Here is an 18471-nt window from a genome sequence, read left to right as displayed (position 1 = left end):
AACTGAATACGACCTGGCAGCATGCACTCACAGCTCAGCAAGCCGCTGGCATTCTGGGCTGCATCAGAAGCACGGCTGGCAGGGCCAAGGGTGGTGGGTCTGTCCATCTACTCCACGCTCATAAGACCCCACCTGGAGCACTGTGTTCCTGCTCTGGGGCCACCAACATAAGAAGGACATGGGCCTGTGAGATTGAGTCCAGAGGAGGGCCACAGAGATGGATCAGAGCACCTCCCGTTATGAGGACAGGCTGAGAGAGTTGGGATTGTTTGCCCAGGAGATGAGACTGCTCTGGGGACACCTTATAGCTGCCTGCCAGTACCTAAAGGGGGCTGATAAGAAAGATGGGGACAGAATTCTTTGTGGGGCCTGTATAGATAGGGCAAGAGCCAATGGTTTTAAAGTAAAAGAAGGTAGATTTAGATTAGCTATTGGGAGGAAGTTCTTTACTCTGAATGTGGAGAGGCACTGGAACAGATTACCCAAAGAAGCCTGAAGTGCTCAAGGCCAGGCTGGACGGGGCTGTGAGCAACCTGCTCTAGTGGAAGGTGTCCCTGCCTGTGGCAGGGGGGTTGGAACTAGATCATCTTTAGGGTCCCTTCTAATCCAAACCGTTCTATGATTCTGTGACTGATATTTTCCTTTTTGTGCTTTATTTTCATAAGTCAATGTTTAAAAATCCTACATGCCACTCTTGAAATACTGTTTCCCTGAACACATCAGTTGTTTAAGCAATCTTTTGGACTCCTGTAAGAAACCAAAAACTTTGTTTTAATTGACATCATTGTCATTAAACAGTAGTTCTGAGAAATTTGTATGTAGTGAAAGTAAGCTGCAATGATGTATTGTTATTGTTATCCATTGGTAGTAACACGTATATAACCATGTCAATCATGATGCTACTCTTATCTTCTGTTTATTAACCCATTACGATACAATAGAAGAGTCCTAAAGTTCACTGTATCAAACACAAATTTGGTTTTGATTTCTGACAAGCAGAAAAAATCTGTCAAGTTTTAATTTATATTATTTCTTTCCCCCCCCTGCCTCACAGTTTTGTGATTTGTTTGGGTTTTTTTTTTTGTGAAAATTTTTATGGCGTTAAATGTAGGGGGAAAAAAACCCACATACCTTTTGAGTTCTTGCCACCTCATATCTTCACTGAAATAAGAGGAGAATTCATATTCCAGGCTAATTTGACCTGACCTTTTTTTAAAAAAACTCTGGTAAATACATATTATGCTTATTTACAGCATCGTAAAAGATCATTATGTTGGCATTTTTGTTCAAGGAACAAAAGATGAAAAAAGGTACCTAACATGCTGTCTTGTCTCTGATTGTGGCCTGCTTTTATGCAGTGGGTTAAAGGATGGGCTCTACCTGCAAATGAATCTTCACAGCATGAGTCATAGTCATTCTTAAGACCAATAAAGTCATTGAAGAATATTTTTATATCTTAACAATCCCAATTTTGTAATAAAATTAGCACTTATCAATAGGGCTACTATCTTTTCTTATTTGTGGAAGACAACAGATGTGTTAAGCCCCGTAACTGAGTTAACAGTCTAGGTTTCCAACCAGAGGAATATAATGTAACAGAAACAACTATAACTGTTTTATACAGCTAAATAATAGTTTGCACTCCAGATAGAGGAATGTAAGTAAATCTCCCTTTGGGGAGAGAGGCAGTGGAGGGGAAAGTGAAATACATTTATTCATTGAATTAATAGTGAAGAGAATACTTATTTTTATTCTATTAAATGGGGCAAAACACTTTTCTTTGTCTAAGCTCCTACCTATTTCATGTATTTTACTTACATTTTCTACCAGTCTTGCCCCAATAACTCCTGTGTGTATTAGCCAGTTTTAAGCAAACTTGAAAATGGTGTCTTAGAGGTAGCTATGTTCTTTCACGTTATGTAAAAGACACCGGTGATTAGACAGAGGCTGGGCACCTAAGTTGCTGTCAGCACTGAAGGACATGTGGAGGGCATTGTATATGGCTATTCTGCTTGCAGAATCTCTTCTGCTATTCACTGTGTGTGTACTGGTTAGCCCATGAGAGATAGGCAGGTTCAAATTGCTCGTATCCTGTGGGCATCGTACGGGAAACTGGGATTATTGCAGTTGCTGGGTTTTAAGGAGGCAGAGGATAGAAAACCATACAAAGCAAGTCTCATTAGTTCCAGTTTCTAGAGTGTTGTGTATATACAAGCAACATTGGAAGGTTACTGTTATTGACTATAAACGTTTTAATACACTTTTTTTTTTTTTTTATGAACAGATAAAAGAAATTTGTCTGGATTAATACTGAACTGGATGCATCTGAACTGAAGGAAATCTTTTAAGATTGCTTTCCCGACAGAAGTTGTACAATAATGGTATACTGAGGTTTTTGCTTGCACGTCTGGGAAGACTGTAACTGTGTTTTTATATTGCGGTTCATTGGCCCATAAAAGACAATGTAATAACAAAAGCAACAGTACATTTATGCAATAATAGTGGTTCCCATCCCACTGACTGGACATGAGTGATCAAAGGTCTTTGCAAGAAGATAAGCACAAAATTAGCAGAACTTCCTCAAAGTTCAGGGAGTCTTCAAGAAGCATGCAATCTGATGATTATTTTGCTAGAAAACTTAAAGCTTTGAACGGTAGCATGGGTCCTCCTGTTTCTTCAAGTGCATCTAGCAAAACTGAAAATAATCAAACAAACGGTACACCAGCTATGCCTAAAATGGGTGTTCGAGCAAGGGTATCTGAATGGCCTCCTAAAAAAGATTGCTCTAAAGAGCTGAGTAAAGCTGCTTGGGAAAACAGACCTCCAACCAGTTATGAAGGTGTTGGCTCAGTACTTCCAAATGGACAAAACGACCAAAGTGACGGACAGCAAGAAGAGCTAGAATTGGAATTTACAGAGGGAAAATATTCGATTGGCGATCTTTTTGTTCATTCCCCTCAAAGGGGACTTCATCCCATAAGGCAAAGAAGCAACAGTGATGTAACAATAAGTGATATTGATGCTGAAGATGTCTTAGACCAGAATGCTGTTAATCCCAATACTGGAGCAGCTCTTCATAGAGAATATGGCAGTACTTCTTCGATTGATAGACAAGGCTTGTCTGGAGAAAATTTTTTTGCAATGTTAAGAGGATACCGAGTGGAAAATTTTGAACATAAAACCCTTGCTCCGTTTGGATTTTCTGAGTTTTTCCACTGTGATCCTACAGTTTCTCCAAGTCTACATGCTGCTGCACAGATTTCCAGGGGAGAATTTGTCAGGATTTCTGGCTTGGATTATATGGATAGTGCCCTACTTATTGGTCGAGACAGGGAGAAATCTTTTAAGAGGAGACTAAAATCAGAAGCAGTAGAAACATCTCTATTTAGAAAATTGCGAACAGTTAAAAGTGAACATGAAACTTTTAAGTTTTCATCTGATCTGGATGATAGACTTGACAGAAACATTCGTTCTTGGAACTGTCAGAAATGTTTTGCACATTATGATGTTCAGAGCGTTTTGTTTAACATAAATGAAGCAATGGCTACCAGAGTAAATGTAGGAAAAAGAAAAAATATAACCACTGGGGCGTCAGCTGCATCACAAACTCAGATGCCAGCAGGCCAAACAGGAAACTGTGAATCTCCTTTGGGAAGCAAAGAGGACCTCAATTCAAAAGAGAATTTAGATGCTGACGAGGGTGATGGGAAAAGCAATGATTTAGTATTGAGCTGCCCTTACTTCAGGAACGAAACTGGTGGCGAAGGAGATAGACGGATTGCACTTTCTAGGGCAAATTCAGCATCTTTTTCTTCAGGTGAAAGTTGTTCCTTTGAGTCCTCTCTGAGTTCCCATTGCACAAACGCTGGTGTTTCAGTACTAGAAGTACCAAGAGAAAACCAGTCTATTCACAGAGAGAAGGTGAAGCGTTACATCATAGAACACATTGATCTTGGAGCATATTATTACCGCAAGTTCTTCTATGGAAAAGGTAAATTCTTCTAATGCAGCTGTTCTGAGATATTAATGGATTAGTTTTAAGTTGCTTAGTAAAGCATTTTTTTTCCTTCTTCTGTATAGAGAGTCCTAGTGTATTACAGGGCATCCTGAAACTCTTTACTACAATTAAAGCTGTTATTTTTACTCTCCCAGAGGGATAATCAACACCCAGTGGGTTAGGTATAAAGTTATGAAATACTTGTGTAAGTTCATTCAGTGGGGGGTCATTTAAATTAGTATGTAAACTAATTTTCTTGGTGGGCAGGAAGAAAAGACGACATTTTTATCCAGTAAATGCATTGGAAATACTGATGTCCAGAGTAGAAATCATTATTTCCTAAAATGTGCCTCCAAAAGAGGTTTTAGCATTGAGGATTCTGACTGCCGCTTTCTAGATTCTGCTGTCTTCAAGTATCTCTTGGAGCCTTTCATACTGTATGTACCGTATATACATACTCCTTAAGCAGAGAGCTTCTGATGGTGCTTAGTTTTTCAGCATAAAGGGAGGTGTTTTATGCCTTTCTTCTAGCCTTTTACCCTATTTTTTAGGATACGTTCATACCGCAAAGTGCCAGAGTACTCTTTTCAGCAGAGTAATTCAGATATTTGTTATTCAGACAAACCCTTTCCAGTTTGCAGTCTACTTTAGGTGTCTGTATTCAGTACTGCTTTCTGCAATCTCTGTGAAATTTCTGCTTTTGTGGGGACAACCCCAGAATACCTATCTCTGTCCTTTCTGTGTTATGAGTTACAGCTCAGTCTTTTTGCTGTTATTAAAAGAAAAGCAAAAACCCACCCTGCTCCTGTCCTTAAAAGACTGTTTGTTACTGCCTGAGTCTTCATGAAATCATGCTTGCTGGGCTTTCAAACTGTATTTGAACAGCAGGAAATAAGCACTGTACTGTACTCCTGGACTGTACTCCTTCCTCCTGTCACCCTTCACAAGGGAGTCAAAAAAGAATCCAACACAGCGCTTGTTTTCACAATACAGTAGACACCTAGAGCATAGTGGCTCTAAACCCACTGTATTCAAAATGCAAGGAAGAAAATAATCTGGATCTGTCATGAAAAAGGAAGAAAAAGACCCAGAGCTAGGGAAGGAGCAGGGAGTAAGTTCAGAGGTTCACAATGGCCCTTAAGCTGGGCGGATTGTAAAGGATCAAGTAGTGTTGAGGGAGTCAGAGTGGAAGAGAATGAAGGGAAATGGTCACAGAAGGGTGGCATATTTTTTGAGGGGCAGAGAGAAGAAAGGGTTGGCGTGGATGGAAATAAAAGGAAGATTGTCAATGGACAAAGGTGGTGGCAGGATAGGAAATTAAAAAAAATAGAAAGATTAAGTCAAATGAAAGAAGACTTGTTTGTGAAATGCTTTTGCCATGGATGAGTTACAGGTTCTGAAGTGCTGAATGTTTTTTGTGAAGAAAAATTCAGAGAGATGAAAAAAGAAAATACAGAGTACTCAAAAATAAAAATATACTATAAACAAACCTAATGACCTTTCTGGGAAGTTGATGTGAGTGTAATTAGTTGTAATTAACTTCTGTTCTGGTATTATGTATATGTGATCTCTTGCCTAAAAGTAAAGTATGTTTATATTGCTATAGTATTAAAAAGTTAAGAAATAGTATCTGAGAATTTTATCCCCCATAGTATAATGCTAGGAAACTTTAATTGTTACTGCCCTTGTTACTATTTGTTCTGTAGGTAAAGTCCTTCAAAAGTAAATACAATGTGATGCATTTAACATGCAGTAAGAAATTGTTACCCTCTCACCTTTACAATGATATATAAGCCATGCCCAGTTCCACATTATCTTTCTGTAGAGCTGTAACAGAAGCTGCATGAGAGAAATCTGTGTCGGGTGGCTCTTATGAGACCGGTAGCAAGTCAGGGCAAACACGGTGATGGAACTAAAAACTTTATTTTCAATAGCTGTTATCTCAAGGGATCAGGTGTGTAAGGAATCTCCATATTACTTGCAGCTGAACACGGTTCTCACTTAAGCAAAGTTTATTGTGGGTAGAGGAAATCAAGCAGGCATTTTACGTTGGACACCAAAATGTCTTGCTGCTGTGCTGATCTCCCGTATAAGAAACAGTGACATTTATATGCATAGTGAGTCTTACTTCATGCTTTCATGACAGTGAGCTCTCCTAGCTGATTGTTCATTGAATTGTAGATTTAATAGCGCAGTTGAATTTAGCAAAATAATTGTGGAAGGATGAAATAAAAATTTAGCAAACAGTAGTCACTTGTATATAGAGACATATGTAATGCCATTGATTTTCTTTGTCTTTGCAAGATATCTATGAAAAAGAAATAACTTTCTGAATATTTGATTTAGTTCACAGTTTTATAATTGGCACTTGTCAGCGTACAAGTTTTATTTCTGTTTTAAGATGCATGGAAGAAACACCCTGGCATGTGTAGCACTAATTATTCCATTCCCTTTCAAGAAATGAGAGATTTGGAATTCAGTGTCTTCTGAAATGAGCTGTAGTTTTATACTGCATATTTATAAGCTTTGTAACTATTGTTAAAATCAAATCCCACATGACTGATGTAAAATATGTTAATGTTTATGGAAAATATCTTCTCAGTTTTCAGTTAAGATTTGTAAAAGCTAGAATATTTTATTTTATCTCATGGTTTTGATTCATTAATGGTGTCCTTTAGTGAACTATATTTTTGTGGGATAAAAGGGGATGAGAATGGAAAAAAAAAGTCTGTTGATCTTTGCAAAGTATAATTGAAATATGCTTTTATTATTATTTATGTGTCCTTTTCCCCTTGTGCAATTATCCTCATAATACCTTGAGACTTGACTACCATGTTTGTTATTTGAGGGATGCTTGCAACTGTTTCTTAGTATATTGTTGTATCTGTCTGCCGATACAACAATGACAAAATGTCCTAGAAGAAATGTACAGGCTTAGCAAGCTTTTGGTATTAACTCAGTTTTGTATAAGTAAGACTTTTGTATTAGAAGAAAAGTTGACAATTATTTCTCAAAACGAAAAAGTAAAAAATAAGGAATATTTTGCCATCTCTCTTTTAAACAGTTAGAAAATGACACTTATTTTCTTATTTTCTCTCGAGTTGATACTTTAAAATCAGCATAAATACATTTAAATGAGCTTAATGTGTTTGCACTTTATGAAATTTTTAGAAAAGCACGCCTTGAATTAAAAATGTTTTCCCCAAATCCCAGAATAGCAGTAGCCATGCTATTCTTTAATTCAGCTTCTTTAATTCCCGTTCTTGAAACTGCTTTATCTATGAAGGTACATATGTAACATCTTTGGTTTTGTGTCTTTCCTATTGTATGAGAAATAAGCAGATATATGCCAAGCTTGCATTTTTCTGCTCCCTGAAACTGCAGCCAAGAAATCTAGTAACTGTGTAATACCCTTTTCCAGATTTACATCAAAATGGAAGGCTATAGAAACCCTAACTCAGAAGTTTACCTTTTTTCAAAGCCTGAATATGCAGCTGTGGGGAGTTTTTATGTTGTTGAAAGTGTTTGGCCTCTGAATCTGTCCCGTCCTGTCCCCCCACCGACACATCTCTCATCATCCACCATCTCCCTCCCTCCCTCGCCCTGTAAAATCCTGTTCCATTTGATAAATTTGCCTATCGAAGCTCAAAGTTTTAATTAACACTGGGAAATCCATGAGATATAATTTATCCATGCAAGTAGAATGCTTAGGTTGGGGAAGGAACGTAGTTGGTGAGCACGAGCGATAATTTACTGTCAGTGCCCCTTTGATCCCAGGTGTTCCTTCCAAAATAAACGGTGCTAGTTGTAATGTGCTGCTACTCATTTTCTCTCCACTGGGAAATGGACTGTAACCACAAACATACTTTATAGATAGATTTTTGAAAGGCTACTGGAAGCTTAATTTAAACTTGATTTGATTTGACAAATAAGGCTGTCATTTATGTAGATGTAACGTTTTCTTTTTTGTACCCATTCTGGGAATATGGATGACTTTGCAGTGAAAGACATTTTGCAAAAACTTCTTTACACATGCCTATAAATACATTATTAAAAAAAACATGTTTCAAAGTAGCTCAAAAATGCTAGCAAAGTGTTATATTTAATCCAGGCAATCTTAAAAGGAGAAATTAGTGTATTTCTTCATTGCTATTTAAAATAAGGAATTACAGCATAGATTGGACTGGAAGACATTTCTGGAGGTCATCCAGTCTAATTCCCTGTTTAAAGCTGCCTTTAAAGACAGGTCCTGAACAGGTTGCTCAGAACCTATTCCCCTTTAGCTTTTGACCATCTCTGTGGATGGAGATTTCACAAATTCTCCTGGCAGCCAGTTCCTGTGTTTGATTCCCCTCAGTGAGGGGCTGCATCTTGCGGTGGTCGCTTCTTCTCCTTTCTGTACCTTGGAGAAGAGTCTGGCTCTTCTTTCCCTATAAAGCCCATCAGCTAGTGGTGTCCTGTAGTTATTTCCCCCCATAACCTGCTCTTCTCCAGGCTGCACAAGCCCACCTCTTTCGGCTTCTCCTCATCTGCTATATGCTCCAGCCCCCTGATTGTCTTGGTAGTTGTCTGCTGACCTTGTCCCACTCTGTCCAAAACTGGACACCACTCCTTACGTGGTCTCAAAGGTGCCAAATGGAGAGGCATAATGTCTTCTCCTGACCTGCTGGCATGCTCTTGCTAGTGCAGCCCAGAGTGTGGTTGGCCTTCATCTCTGCAGGGGGTTCTGCTGGCTGCAGCCTGTTGCTCACCAGGGTCCCCAGTCCTTTTCCACAGAGCTGCTCCTGAGGCAGTTGGTCCCCAGCCTGTGCTGTTGAATGAGCTTGCTCTGGTCCAGATACAGGGCTGTGTTGGTCTTCACAAGGCTTTTGTCAGTCCATTTTTTTAGATTGTCAAAAGGAGAGTTTGGTTTAACAGGTCAGGTTGAAAACTTGGGTGTTTTAGGAGCTGCTTCACATGCAGCTCAGCTGTCCCATCTCAGCATCCCGAGGAAGGGGAGAGTGGGCAGTGAGGCACGGACACCCTATGCTAAAGGACTCGGCCTGTGCGGATGAGTTAACCGCCTTTTGTAAAATACTGCAAGGTTTGTGCATCTCACTATCTGCCCAATGCACATACTACTCCTTTGTTAAAATCCTGCCAGTTATTGCCCTTCATTTATTGCACTCAGCTACAGCCCTAACCACCAGTACCTGAATGCTCTCCTTGAGTTTGGTTACGTACACGAACTTGTTGAGGGTGTGTTCCATTCTACCATTTAGATAATTAAAAAAAATAAATTAGTAACAGCCCCACTGTCAACTTTTGATAAACATTTTAGTAACTGGCCACTGATTAGAATTTGTATTACTGATCACAGTCCTTTGAGGCCAGCTGTCCAGCCAGATTGTGTCCACCTTGTAATTTGCATGTCCAAACCATGTCTTTTCAGTTTAGCTACATGGACACTGTAGCAGATTGTGTAAAAAGTTTTGCTAAAATACAAGTAGGCGACATTCATTGCTCCTTCCGCATCCATAAAGCCAGTCATCTCATTGTAGAAAGTAACCGAGTTGGTCATGCATGATTTGCATTTGGTAAATCTATGCAGGCTGTTTCCAAGCATGTTTTTGTCCTTCATGTGCCTGGAAATGTCTTCCATGAGAATTTGTCCCTTAATCTCCCTGGGAACTAAGGTTTATGGTGAGAAGTCTATAGCTTCCCAGACTCTCTTTCTTGCCCTTTTTAAAGGTGGGTGTAACTACTTACTGTGACCTGTCAAAGGTGATAAAGGGTGGCTTTACAGCGACATCGGCTGGTTCCCTCAACGTGTATCCTGTTTGGTCCCATGGACTTGAGTGTGTCTAGTCTGCTTAAATGGTCTCTGACTTGATCTTTCTCTTCTGTCAGTAGCGCTTTGCTCTCCCAGACTGGGCCAGTTGGCTCACAGATGAATTTAACTATTCATCAAAGACTGAAGGATTGCTAACCTCACTTTTCACTTGTTAAAAATGAGTTGCTACTTTGAATATAAAGTCTTAAACGAGAATAAGAATTAGTTGAATGAAATGAAGAAAGCTACATAGCACCTTATTTTTTTAAAGACTGTTAGCTTTTGTTGAAGACTTTATGTATAGTTTCTCCAGAGTATTTTCTTACAGCATCAAGCAAAATGATTTCATAGTAACAAAAAATGCAAAAAAAAGTTATTTCGTAGTAACAGCAGTTGCAGTAATTTGAGTTATGTGATATGAGGGACCATTCTGCTCATCAGAATTAGTATTTTGTGATTTATGTACTTACTGTGCAGTTCAGAAGATCAAAAGCCAATGTATTCATTGATCTCATAGCTCAATTTAAAATAATATTTTTTGTCTAGCTGCAGAAATTTTTAATAAAATTTGATAAACGTTTTCTAGGAGAGTCATACTTTATTATTCTCTTCTCTTTTCATTCACTCTTGTGCAAAAGAGCATCAGAACTACTTTGGAATAGATGAAAATCTCGGACCTGTAGCAGTCAGCATCCGGAGGGAAAAGGTTGAAGATGCAAAGGAAAAAGAAGGATCTCAGTTCAACTATCGTATAGTTTTCAGGACAAGTGAGGTAATGTTCTTTCAGTAATTCTGCAAGGGAATGGAAAAATTAACTTAAGAGCTTAGGATGCTAGTTGCCTGTCTGTGGATACATTGCTAACTTTCAAAGTAAATCTGTTACTGGGAAAGGGAGGTTTCTTGTACTGTTAGTAAATGTAGTTACTCCTGGAACAAAGTTTTTGTCTTCTGTACTGCATAGAATTTTTCTCTTTTCGAGCAGACACCCAAAAGGAGGTGAGTTGGCTGGAAGGAACTACATGTAAGAGCCAAGCAAGGGGACAGATCTTAAGAACAAAGCTGAAGATAAGCTTGGATCAAGCTGCTTGATGTTAAGTTTCTAATGATAGAAATAAAAGATTAATAAATGTAGGGGAAAAAGAAGGGGAAAAATATGAAAGCTAGTACTATGACTTATTTGTAGTTCTGTGTTTTGTTTCAAAATGCTTTTTTTTTTTTTCTGTGTGATATTATTATATACTTCTACATACAGGAAGGAATAATCAAATGTTGGTAAAAATAATTGATTTGGAAGACCAGCTCACTTGTGATTGTTGTAGGACACAACTCAACTTCTACTTCAAGCACATTAGTATCTCTTGCAAACTAATTTCTTGATCACAGGAACTGGCTTTGATTTGTATAAAAATAGAGAATGTTATTATTGTAGCAAGTAACTATGAGTTTTCATAATCCTTAAGGCTATTGCTTTTTATTGTGATTAGGGCACAAAGAAGTGTTAGCGAGACCTCCTGATATCTCTGGGCTCACGTGCTTTTACAAACAGATACAGAAACATATATATAAGGGTTTTTTTAGGTCAGGTTTTTCTTTTGTTGCCAAAAAATGGGCATCTCTGCATATATGTGTGGAGAGGTGATTCAGCTGACTCACTTCTAAGAAATTACTCTCTTTTTTGCCAAATCTAATGAAGATAAAGCATCATGGTTTAAAAAATAGGTGGATGGCTTAAATGAAGGTGGTGGCTTACCTCACTTGTCCACCTTGCATTCAACTACTGTGTCTGCTAGGACAGTATGGCATTAAAATGATCAAATTTTAGTTTTTCTAGTGTTTCCCCCCAAAAAAAAGTAAAATTTCTAGGAATTAGAATAAATTAATAAAATAATCAGTGAATTTCTTTGAACAAAAAATATATTTGTCACTGAGACCATAAGAACCTGTCTCCTTTTTAAAAGTTGTGTAGTAAAGTTTTTACTGGTTAAAAAAATTCAAAAATAAAGATCTTTTCCTTCACATTCTTTCTTCCATGCTTTTGCTGAAACCTGAGGTTTATATCCTTAAAAGTCATTGCCGTGTTAGAACTTGAAATGTTTTGTGTGTTTTACCTTTACTGCAGCTTACTACACTTAGAGGAGCAATTTTAGAAGATGCTATACCATCCACTGCTCGGCATGGCACAGCAAGAGGTCTGCCTCTCAAAGAGGTACTGGAGTATGTAATACCAGAGCTGAGCATTCAGTGCCTGAGACAGGCTTCCAACTCACCCAAAGTACCTGAACAGCTGCTTAAACTGGATGAACAAGGGGTATGTAGCACATGACTTTTCTTTTAAAGACTATTCATTAAAAAAAATAAAAAGTATTTCACAGGCAATGTTAATAAACGTGGATCTGTAATGCAAACCATTCACTTTCTTAGTTTTAGAGATACTTGTGTATTTTCATTGACGAAATGAGGTTTGCTTTTCTAAGAAGATTGTTCTTAAAATACATTGCAGCTTAGAGAAAAAACTGTCTATGTAGATTCTCTTTAGATGAGTGAGTAAGAGAAAGATCATAACTAAACTTTTAACATCAGTAGGAAGTGATTTTCATGATCTGCATTTGCCCTTTAATTTTTACAAATGCTGGATACAAATAAAAATACATCTAACATCTTATTACTGTTGTGTATAGGTAGGGAGTCAAAAGGATGTAACATATTAAGTCTCTACATCGAAAATTTTTGATTGTTTTTTACAGCAACATTTTCTGATTAACATGAAGTAGTCTTACTAGAATAGAATGCTTCTGGGGTCAAACAACTGGAATTGTGATTGAGACTAATGAGTTAACTACATGGCAATGAAATATTCATATGGCTTCAATTTGAAGAGAAAATGCTGAGGCTTATTTGGTTCAGTAAAGTGAATCTGCTTTATTCAAAGCTAGTGATTAAATTTGTAGCTTCTGAATATTTTTTCAAGCATGGGCTTGTAATGTAATGTAATGGCTTTCAAACCAATTTTTAAAACCATGTTTTTAAAAAATGTTCATTTAAAGTGAATATTGCACTTTCTAGGCAAAAGTTAGTATCTAATCTTTTGAACTTGAGTCAGCTGGTGAATCCAGTTGATTATGATGGTGGTATAATCGATTTTTTAATGCTCATTCAGTTTCAAATGTAGTGATTGCTTCTAGCATTGGTAGTGTCTACCATAATTCTTCTGTCATCTTTTGTGGCTGTAACAATTGCTCAAAACCACGTAAATGTAGACAGGAAGAGAATTGCTTTTTTGGGTGGATTGTTAAGCTAGTTTTGTATGTATATTTTACCACTTTCGTTCACTGTAGTCTTTGTGGAGGACTTTTAATTGAAAATTCATTTTGCCAAATGTTCTTATTTTCTCCTGAGTTTGTCAGTTCTTCTGGTAAAACAATGAAGAAAAAACAGAAGCACTCAGTTCTGAATCTTAAGTGTTCCTGATGTACTGTTGGTCTCCTTCTTTCCTGTCTGAACCCCAGAGTGAGCTTAAGTTAATCTAGTAACTAATATTCACTGTTCAGAAGAGGCAGTATGTTCTAGGCAATACAGAGTATCAGTTTATTTGACCTGACCTGAATATTTCCCAAACTCACTATAAATATTTCCCAAAATTTGGAAATGGAGGTTCTTCACTGAACTGACCAAAGTAATTCTTTAATCATCGACACCTATTTTTAGGACACAGTGTTACATAGCACTTCTCTTTGTTTTGGGTGATCAGTCCTGAAAATTCAGTCCTGTTGTGAAATGGGCTGTCACCTGATGAAATGTAGTATTAATGTACCTTATGTGTTGCTTGTTATGAGGTAATTACTTGAACATAGAAAGCTGTGCATGGAACTGGCATGAGATCCATTTATGCCTTTAATCCTCTTATGAACTTGATGCTTTCAGTTTACTAATCAAGCAAATATAAAAAGAGTTATCCTTGGTAACTGAGGGTGATGACTGGCTGAAGTGTCGTGAATTTAAAAATATGAATCATGATCTAGAGGATTAATACCGTCACCAGAATAATATTCATTTTGCGTAATGGTGCATTAAATATTTGTATCGTCCCTCAGCAGACTGAAGGCAGTTTCAGTGTTTTGATTTCATTTTCTACCAGTTTCGCAGTTTTCAGCAAAATCTAGTATGGCTTATGGAGGAAATATGTGGCTAAAACTTGTCTCTAAAACGACAGTAGAAAGTAGATGCAAATTGGATGGTTGACCTAATTTGAATATATAACTAAAGAATCTGCATTTTCCTAATTTATTCTGGCATATGATGATCAGCATTAGGTGTGGCTGTAAATTTACAAGACAAGTCAACAATTTATCTTTAACCTGAACAAGATTTTATTTTATTTATTTTTACCGCTCTCTAATTACCCCCTACATCCCTCTCCCAATTTCTTCTTGTATATATGTTTTTTTGTTCTCCTCATATCCCTCTGGGAATGTTCATTTCTCTCTAGGCCAAAGGCTGAAGTTTACAAAAACCCCAAAATAATTAGGAGCTTTGATTGCAGTGATACTTAGTGGCTATTCAGTGGCATCTCTTGAGGTTCCTTGCCAGAAAACTTCTAAAATCTGTACACGAGGAAAGTCAACTAGTTGTTGCATGATAGAGAATCTAAACTGTGCAGGAAGACAGCAAGATGCCAAGATTCAGTGCGCGGTTCTGACTAGAACATAGTCATTTTGAGTCAGGAAGGACTGCTGTGTGCCTTTAATACCCATCATATACCCAAGTAGCTAACTGGGTTTAGAAACTGTTTTCTGATGGCACATTATTAAATTGTTCTCAGTGTTACATTGAATGTAAGATGTCTTATTTTAGAAATCATGAAATCGGAACTATGTCTGCAAATATTTACTTCAAAAGACTTGAATAAGCATGCGGTACTGTTTAAAAACTGGCAGACTTTATCAATTTTAAATATTCTGGTAGGGGTTTTTTGCCTGTCAAATGTACTACATAAGAAGAGCCTGCTAAAGCTCACTTAGTTACTTCTTTCTTAGGCATCGATGTTCTATAAGTACCTTGATTTCTGCTTCTGCACAGTCCCCACGATCTTGGTGTGAGAGTTCTTTTGCTTAATTCTTCTAATTTCATAGCCTTGAGTGCTTCTAGCACACAGGTAGGAGGTTCAGACTGCACATGAGCTTGCAGCTGCTGCTTTGTTTAGGAATAGTGGTACTGGTAGAATCAAATTTGTACATAATTGCCTAGTGATTACAGTATTTGACCATGAAGTGAACCCCAGTATTAATTTCTTCCTTGGGCTTGGGAGTTATAGATCCTTGTCTTCAGTGTCTCCTAGGACAGTGTTTAAACCAAGAGCTGGTAGGTTGTTCTGGAAGACAGAGGTGTACTTCACTCCTGTTTGGAATGATAATGATATTCATGAACAAGTTCAGGAGTGACTGGTGTCCTCAGAAAGAATGAAGGAGTGTGACTGCATATTTCTCGACTGAATGTTTTGCCCAGGTGCTTCTTTACGGTTAGTTGTTGCCCCTATTGTTGGTGGCTTAGTTAGCATTTAACTTCACTCCTCCGTTCTAGTGTGAGGTCAAGGAAATTAACTTAAATTCCCTGTAGTTTAAGCGAAACTATTTGATGCGGAGCTGGGATAGAGATGGCACTGTGCTCACCATCACTCTAAGTCTCTGCTGGGAAGTGTCAAGAAATAGTACTGCTTCCTGAAATCTAATGTTTATATGAACAGTTCTCTTCCAGTTTCCTTTGTGAAATGTTCATGCTAGCTTTCCACTGAGTAAAGTAGTCACCAGTGTGCGATCTGGAACCTTTTGCTAAACACCTAACTTTCTCCGGGCTTCAAAACAGGGGTCAGACGAGGAAGCACTTTGGATGGATAGTACCTAATGCCAGTCAAAAGGGAATGACAAGAGCAGGCTGGTGTCTTAACCCTGCCCTGCTCGAGTTCAGCAGTCTGGCTCAGGAGGCTCCTGCAGTGCATCCATAACCCAGAATCTCCTTTTATTTCGGACGGTCATCCCTCCCATTCCACATCAAACTGCCACAGTTCCTAATTCTGTGTTCTGTGCTGCCCAGGTGAAACCCTTGTGCAGCACCGTTCCTCATCCCTGTCCTTCCTGAGCCTGTTTGTGCCTGAATGCTCCCTGGTCAGTGGCCTTCTGCCGGAGTATGTTCCACAAGGGCTCTCCCCTACATAAAGCAGTTATACCAAAGGGAGAGGAGGGACTGGGGCTTACCAGGGGTCAGGAGGGCTGCCGTCATACCTTGCTCTTATTCCTGCTGTGCTGCCGATTTTCTGCTCCAGTAGACCACATTCTGTAGTGTGCATTGCCATGAATACAGATCTGCTGAAATCACGGAGTTAGGCTGTTTGTATTAGTGAAAATGAGAATTGTCCCACTGGTAGGCTTAACTTCATAATAAGAAAAGAACTCCAGGCCCAGTTGGTGTTCTGAAGTGTTTTGCTGTAGGCTTATAATGGTCTAGCATTTCCCTGTTACTTCATTTTTAATACATTTACCTTTGGGGCATTCTTCATGTCAATGATTCTGCCTATGGCCTTCAGAAATCTTTATGAACATGGACATCTTGGGCACTAATTTTTTTGGTGTTGGTTGTGTATGAACGTAAATAGTTACATCTAGAATGCTGTCAAGTTAAATCTTGAATTGCCTTAAAAAAGCAGTAGGGTCCTGAAAACACAGAAGACTTAGCAAAAGCACAGTGAAAGCTTTTATTTCTCCAGGGGTGATGAAGATTTGGGGAATGGATTTTTTTTCTTTTCTTTTTTTTTTTTTTTTTTTTTAATTGACTGTTGGCAACTGCCTTGTATAGAAGTCTCCACTTGGAATGGAGAAACGCAGCATTTATTGAAGAGGGAAGGTTTGGGATTATTTGAAGTCTGGAATGATATTTTTGAAACACTTTCCTCTTTCATGTACGTATGTTTTGACTTTAGCTTTTAGTATTCCTGTCTTATAACTTTCCCTCAAAATTGTGGTAAAACACCAGTGGACTAGCACGTTTATGGGTTTGAGTTTTACAATGTACTGAACACGGCAGTCTGTGCGTTACATATGTATGACCAAGGTGAAGCAGACTGTTCTTGTCACCTCTGGTCTAATAGGAACATATACAGTCTTTGCACAGCAAACCTTTTAGACATGAATCCTGAAGTTTGATTAAGAGAAGTCTATGGCTGGAGAGTTGATTTGAGTCATGAATACAGATAAATGTCTTAAGGGAAGCAGGTGTGACGGATGGTCTCTGTCAGTTTGTGGCGCTCTAAAAGGTGTCAGTTAAGAAAAGTAAGACTAATCCATTCACATGGAAGTTTCCTGTTTGTCATCTTAAGTATGCATAAAACCTAAGAAAACAAGACAATACTTTGCTCAAGAAGTCATTTCTTTTTATACTTCACTTTTTTATAGTTTTTATACTTTTTTTAATAGAAGCAATTTATCTCTTCTAGTGTTTTAGAACTGCAACTTTGTTTAACAAAACTAACTGCAATCTGATTTCTAGCTTGAAGTATATTTTTGAAAATGGGGAATAATTTTTAATACTGGATGATTTTATGGGGAGGGCAAAAGGTTACATGTAACAAATTACTGTTCTCAGGGCCTGTTTTAGCTGAACCACACTGATCTTTAAAGAGTAGAAATATGGGGAAGTAAGCTCACCTTGTTTTGAATCTGAGAAAGAAGAGAGTTATACAAAAATTGCCAGTTAAAGTTCTTATACTGTAACATGAATTAGAGTGTGCTTTTCTAATAACTCAGTTGAAAGTGGTCATGTACTGCTTTTATCTGTGTTTAGATAGTGACAATCCAGTTTTCTTTCAAGATAGCTGTTGAGTGGTTTTTTTCTTTTTTTTTTTCTTCCTCCTTTCTGCAGTGACTTAATTTCCAAAATCAGAATACTTACTTTTTCACTTTCATATAACTTCTGCCAGGGGTTATAACAGTGTTATCTTTTAATTGTTAATATTTGTTGTAATATTGACTTTCCTTTGCTTCTGTAATTTTTCCTTTTCTTTTTTTTTTTTTTTTTCCTTTTTTCAGCTGAGCTTTCAACATAAGATTGGCATCCTTTACTGCAAAGCAGGTCAAAGCACAGAGGAAGAAATGTATAACAATGAGATGGCAGGACCAGCTTTTGAAGAGTTCCTTGATCTTCTGGGCCAGAGAGTACGGCTAAAAGGATTTAGTAAATACAGAGCTCAGCTAGATAATAAAAGTAAGTTACATTTCCAACCTGTGGTAGAAACTATAATTATCCAGTGGATCTTCAGCAAAGCCTGCTCTGTCTTTTCAGGTTCTTGATTTGGGTTTTGGTTAGTAAGGTTATATGTTAAATGAGGAAGATGAAGCATATGATAAGAGCATGTGTCACACCTTGTCTGAAAGGTTATTTACTTTTTCTGTGGTGTTAGTAGAACTGAAAATCAAAGCAACTTGCTTCATGTGTGGGCACTTGGTTAAAATCGTACTATGTGAGTGATATTTTTGAAATATTTCAGAATTTCCCAGCTACGCTTTAACATCTTACCCTTAAAAAGGCAAAAGAAAAGATACGCATTTCAAAATATGGAGTCATTACAAGGGCCCATTTTCCTTATTACAACCAAACTTTTGTGCTTCTTTTTAAT

General features: G+C 37.9%; 1 protein-coding gene across 8 annotated transcripts in view; it reads left to right on the top strand.

Annotated features, from left to right (window-relative positions):
- SIPA1L2 (signal induced proliferation associated 1 like 2) overlaps window positions 1–18471 on the top strand; it is a 151891-nt gene that overhangs the window by 61409 nt on the left and 72011 nt on the right. For all 8 annotated transcript variants that reach the window (XM_056343722.1, XM_056343721.1, XM_056343725.1 and 5 more), the window contains 4 exons: window positions 2285–3991; window positions 10448–10581; window positions 11929–12117; window positions 17885–18059. In XM_056343722.1, the coding sequence (XP_056199697.1) occupies window positions 2527–3991; window positions 10448–10581; window positions 11929–12117; window positions 17885–18059 (1963 nt within the window). In that variant the 5' untranslated portion in view covers window positions 2285–2526. The remainder of the gene's footprint in view (window positions 1–2284; window positions 3992–10447; window positions 10582–11928; window positions 12118–17884; window positions 18060–18471) is intronic.

Source organism: Falco biarmicus, chromosome 6, assembly GCF_023638135.1.
Source record: "Falco biarmicus isolate bFalBia1 chromosome 6, bFalBia1.pri, whole genome shotgun sequence".
Lineage (NCBI taxonomy): Eukaryota > Metazoa > Chordata > Aves > Falconiformes > Falconidae > Falco > Falco biarmicus.
This window is presented reverse-complemented; position numbering and strand designations above follow the sequence as displayed.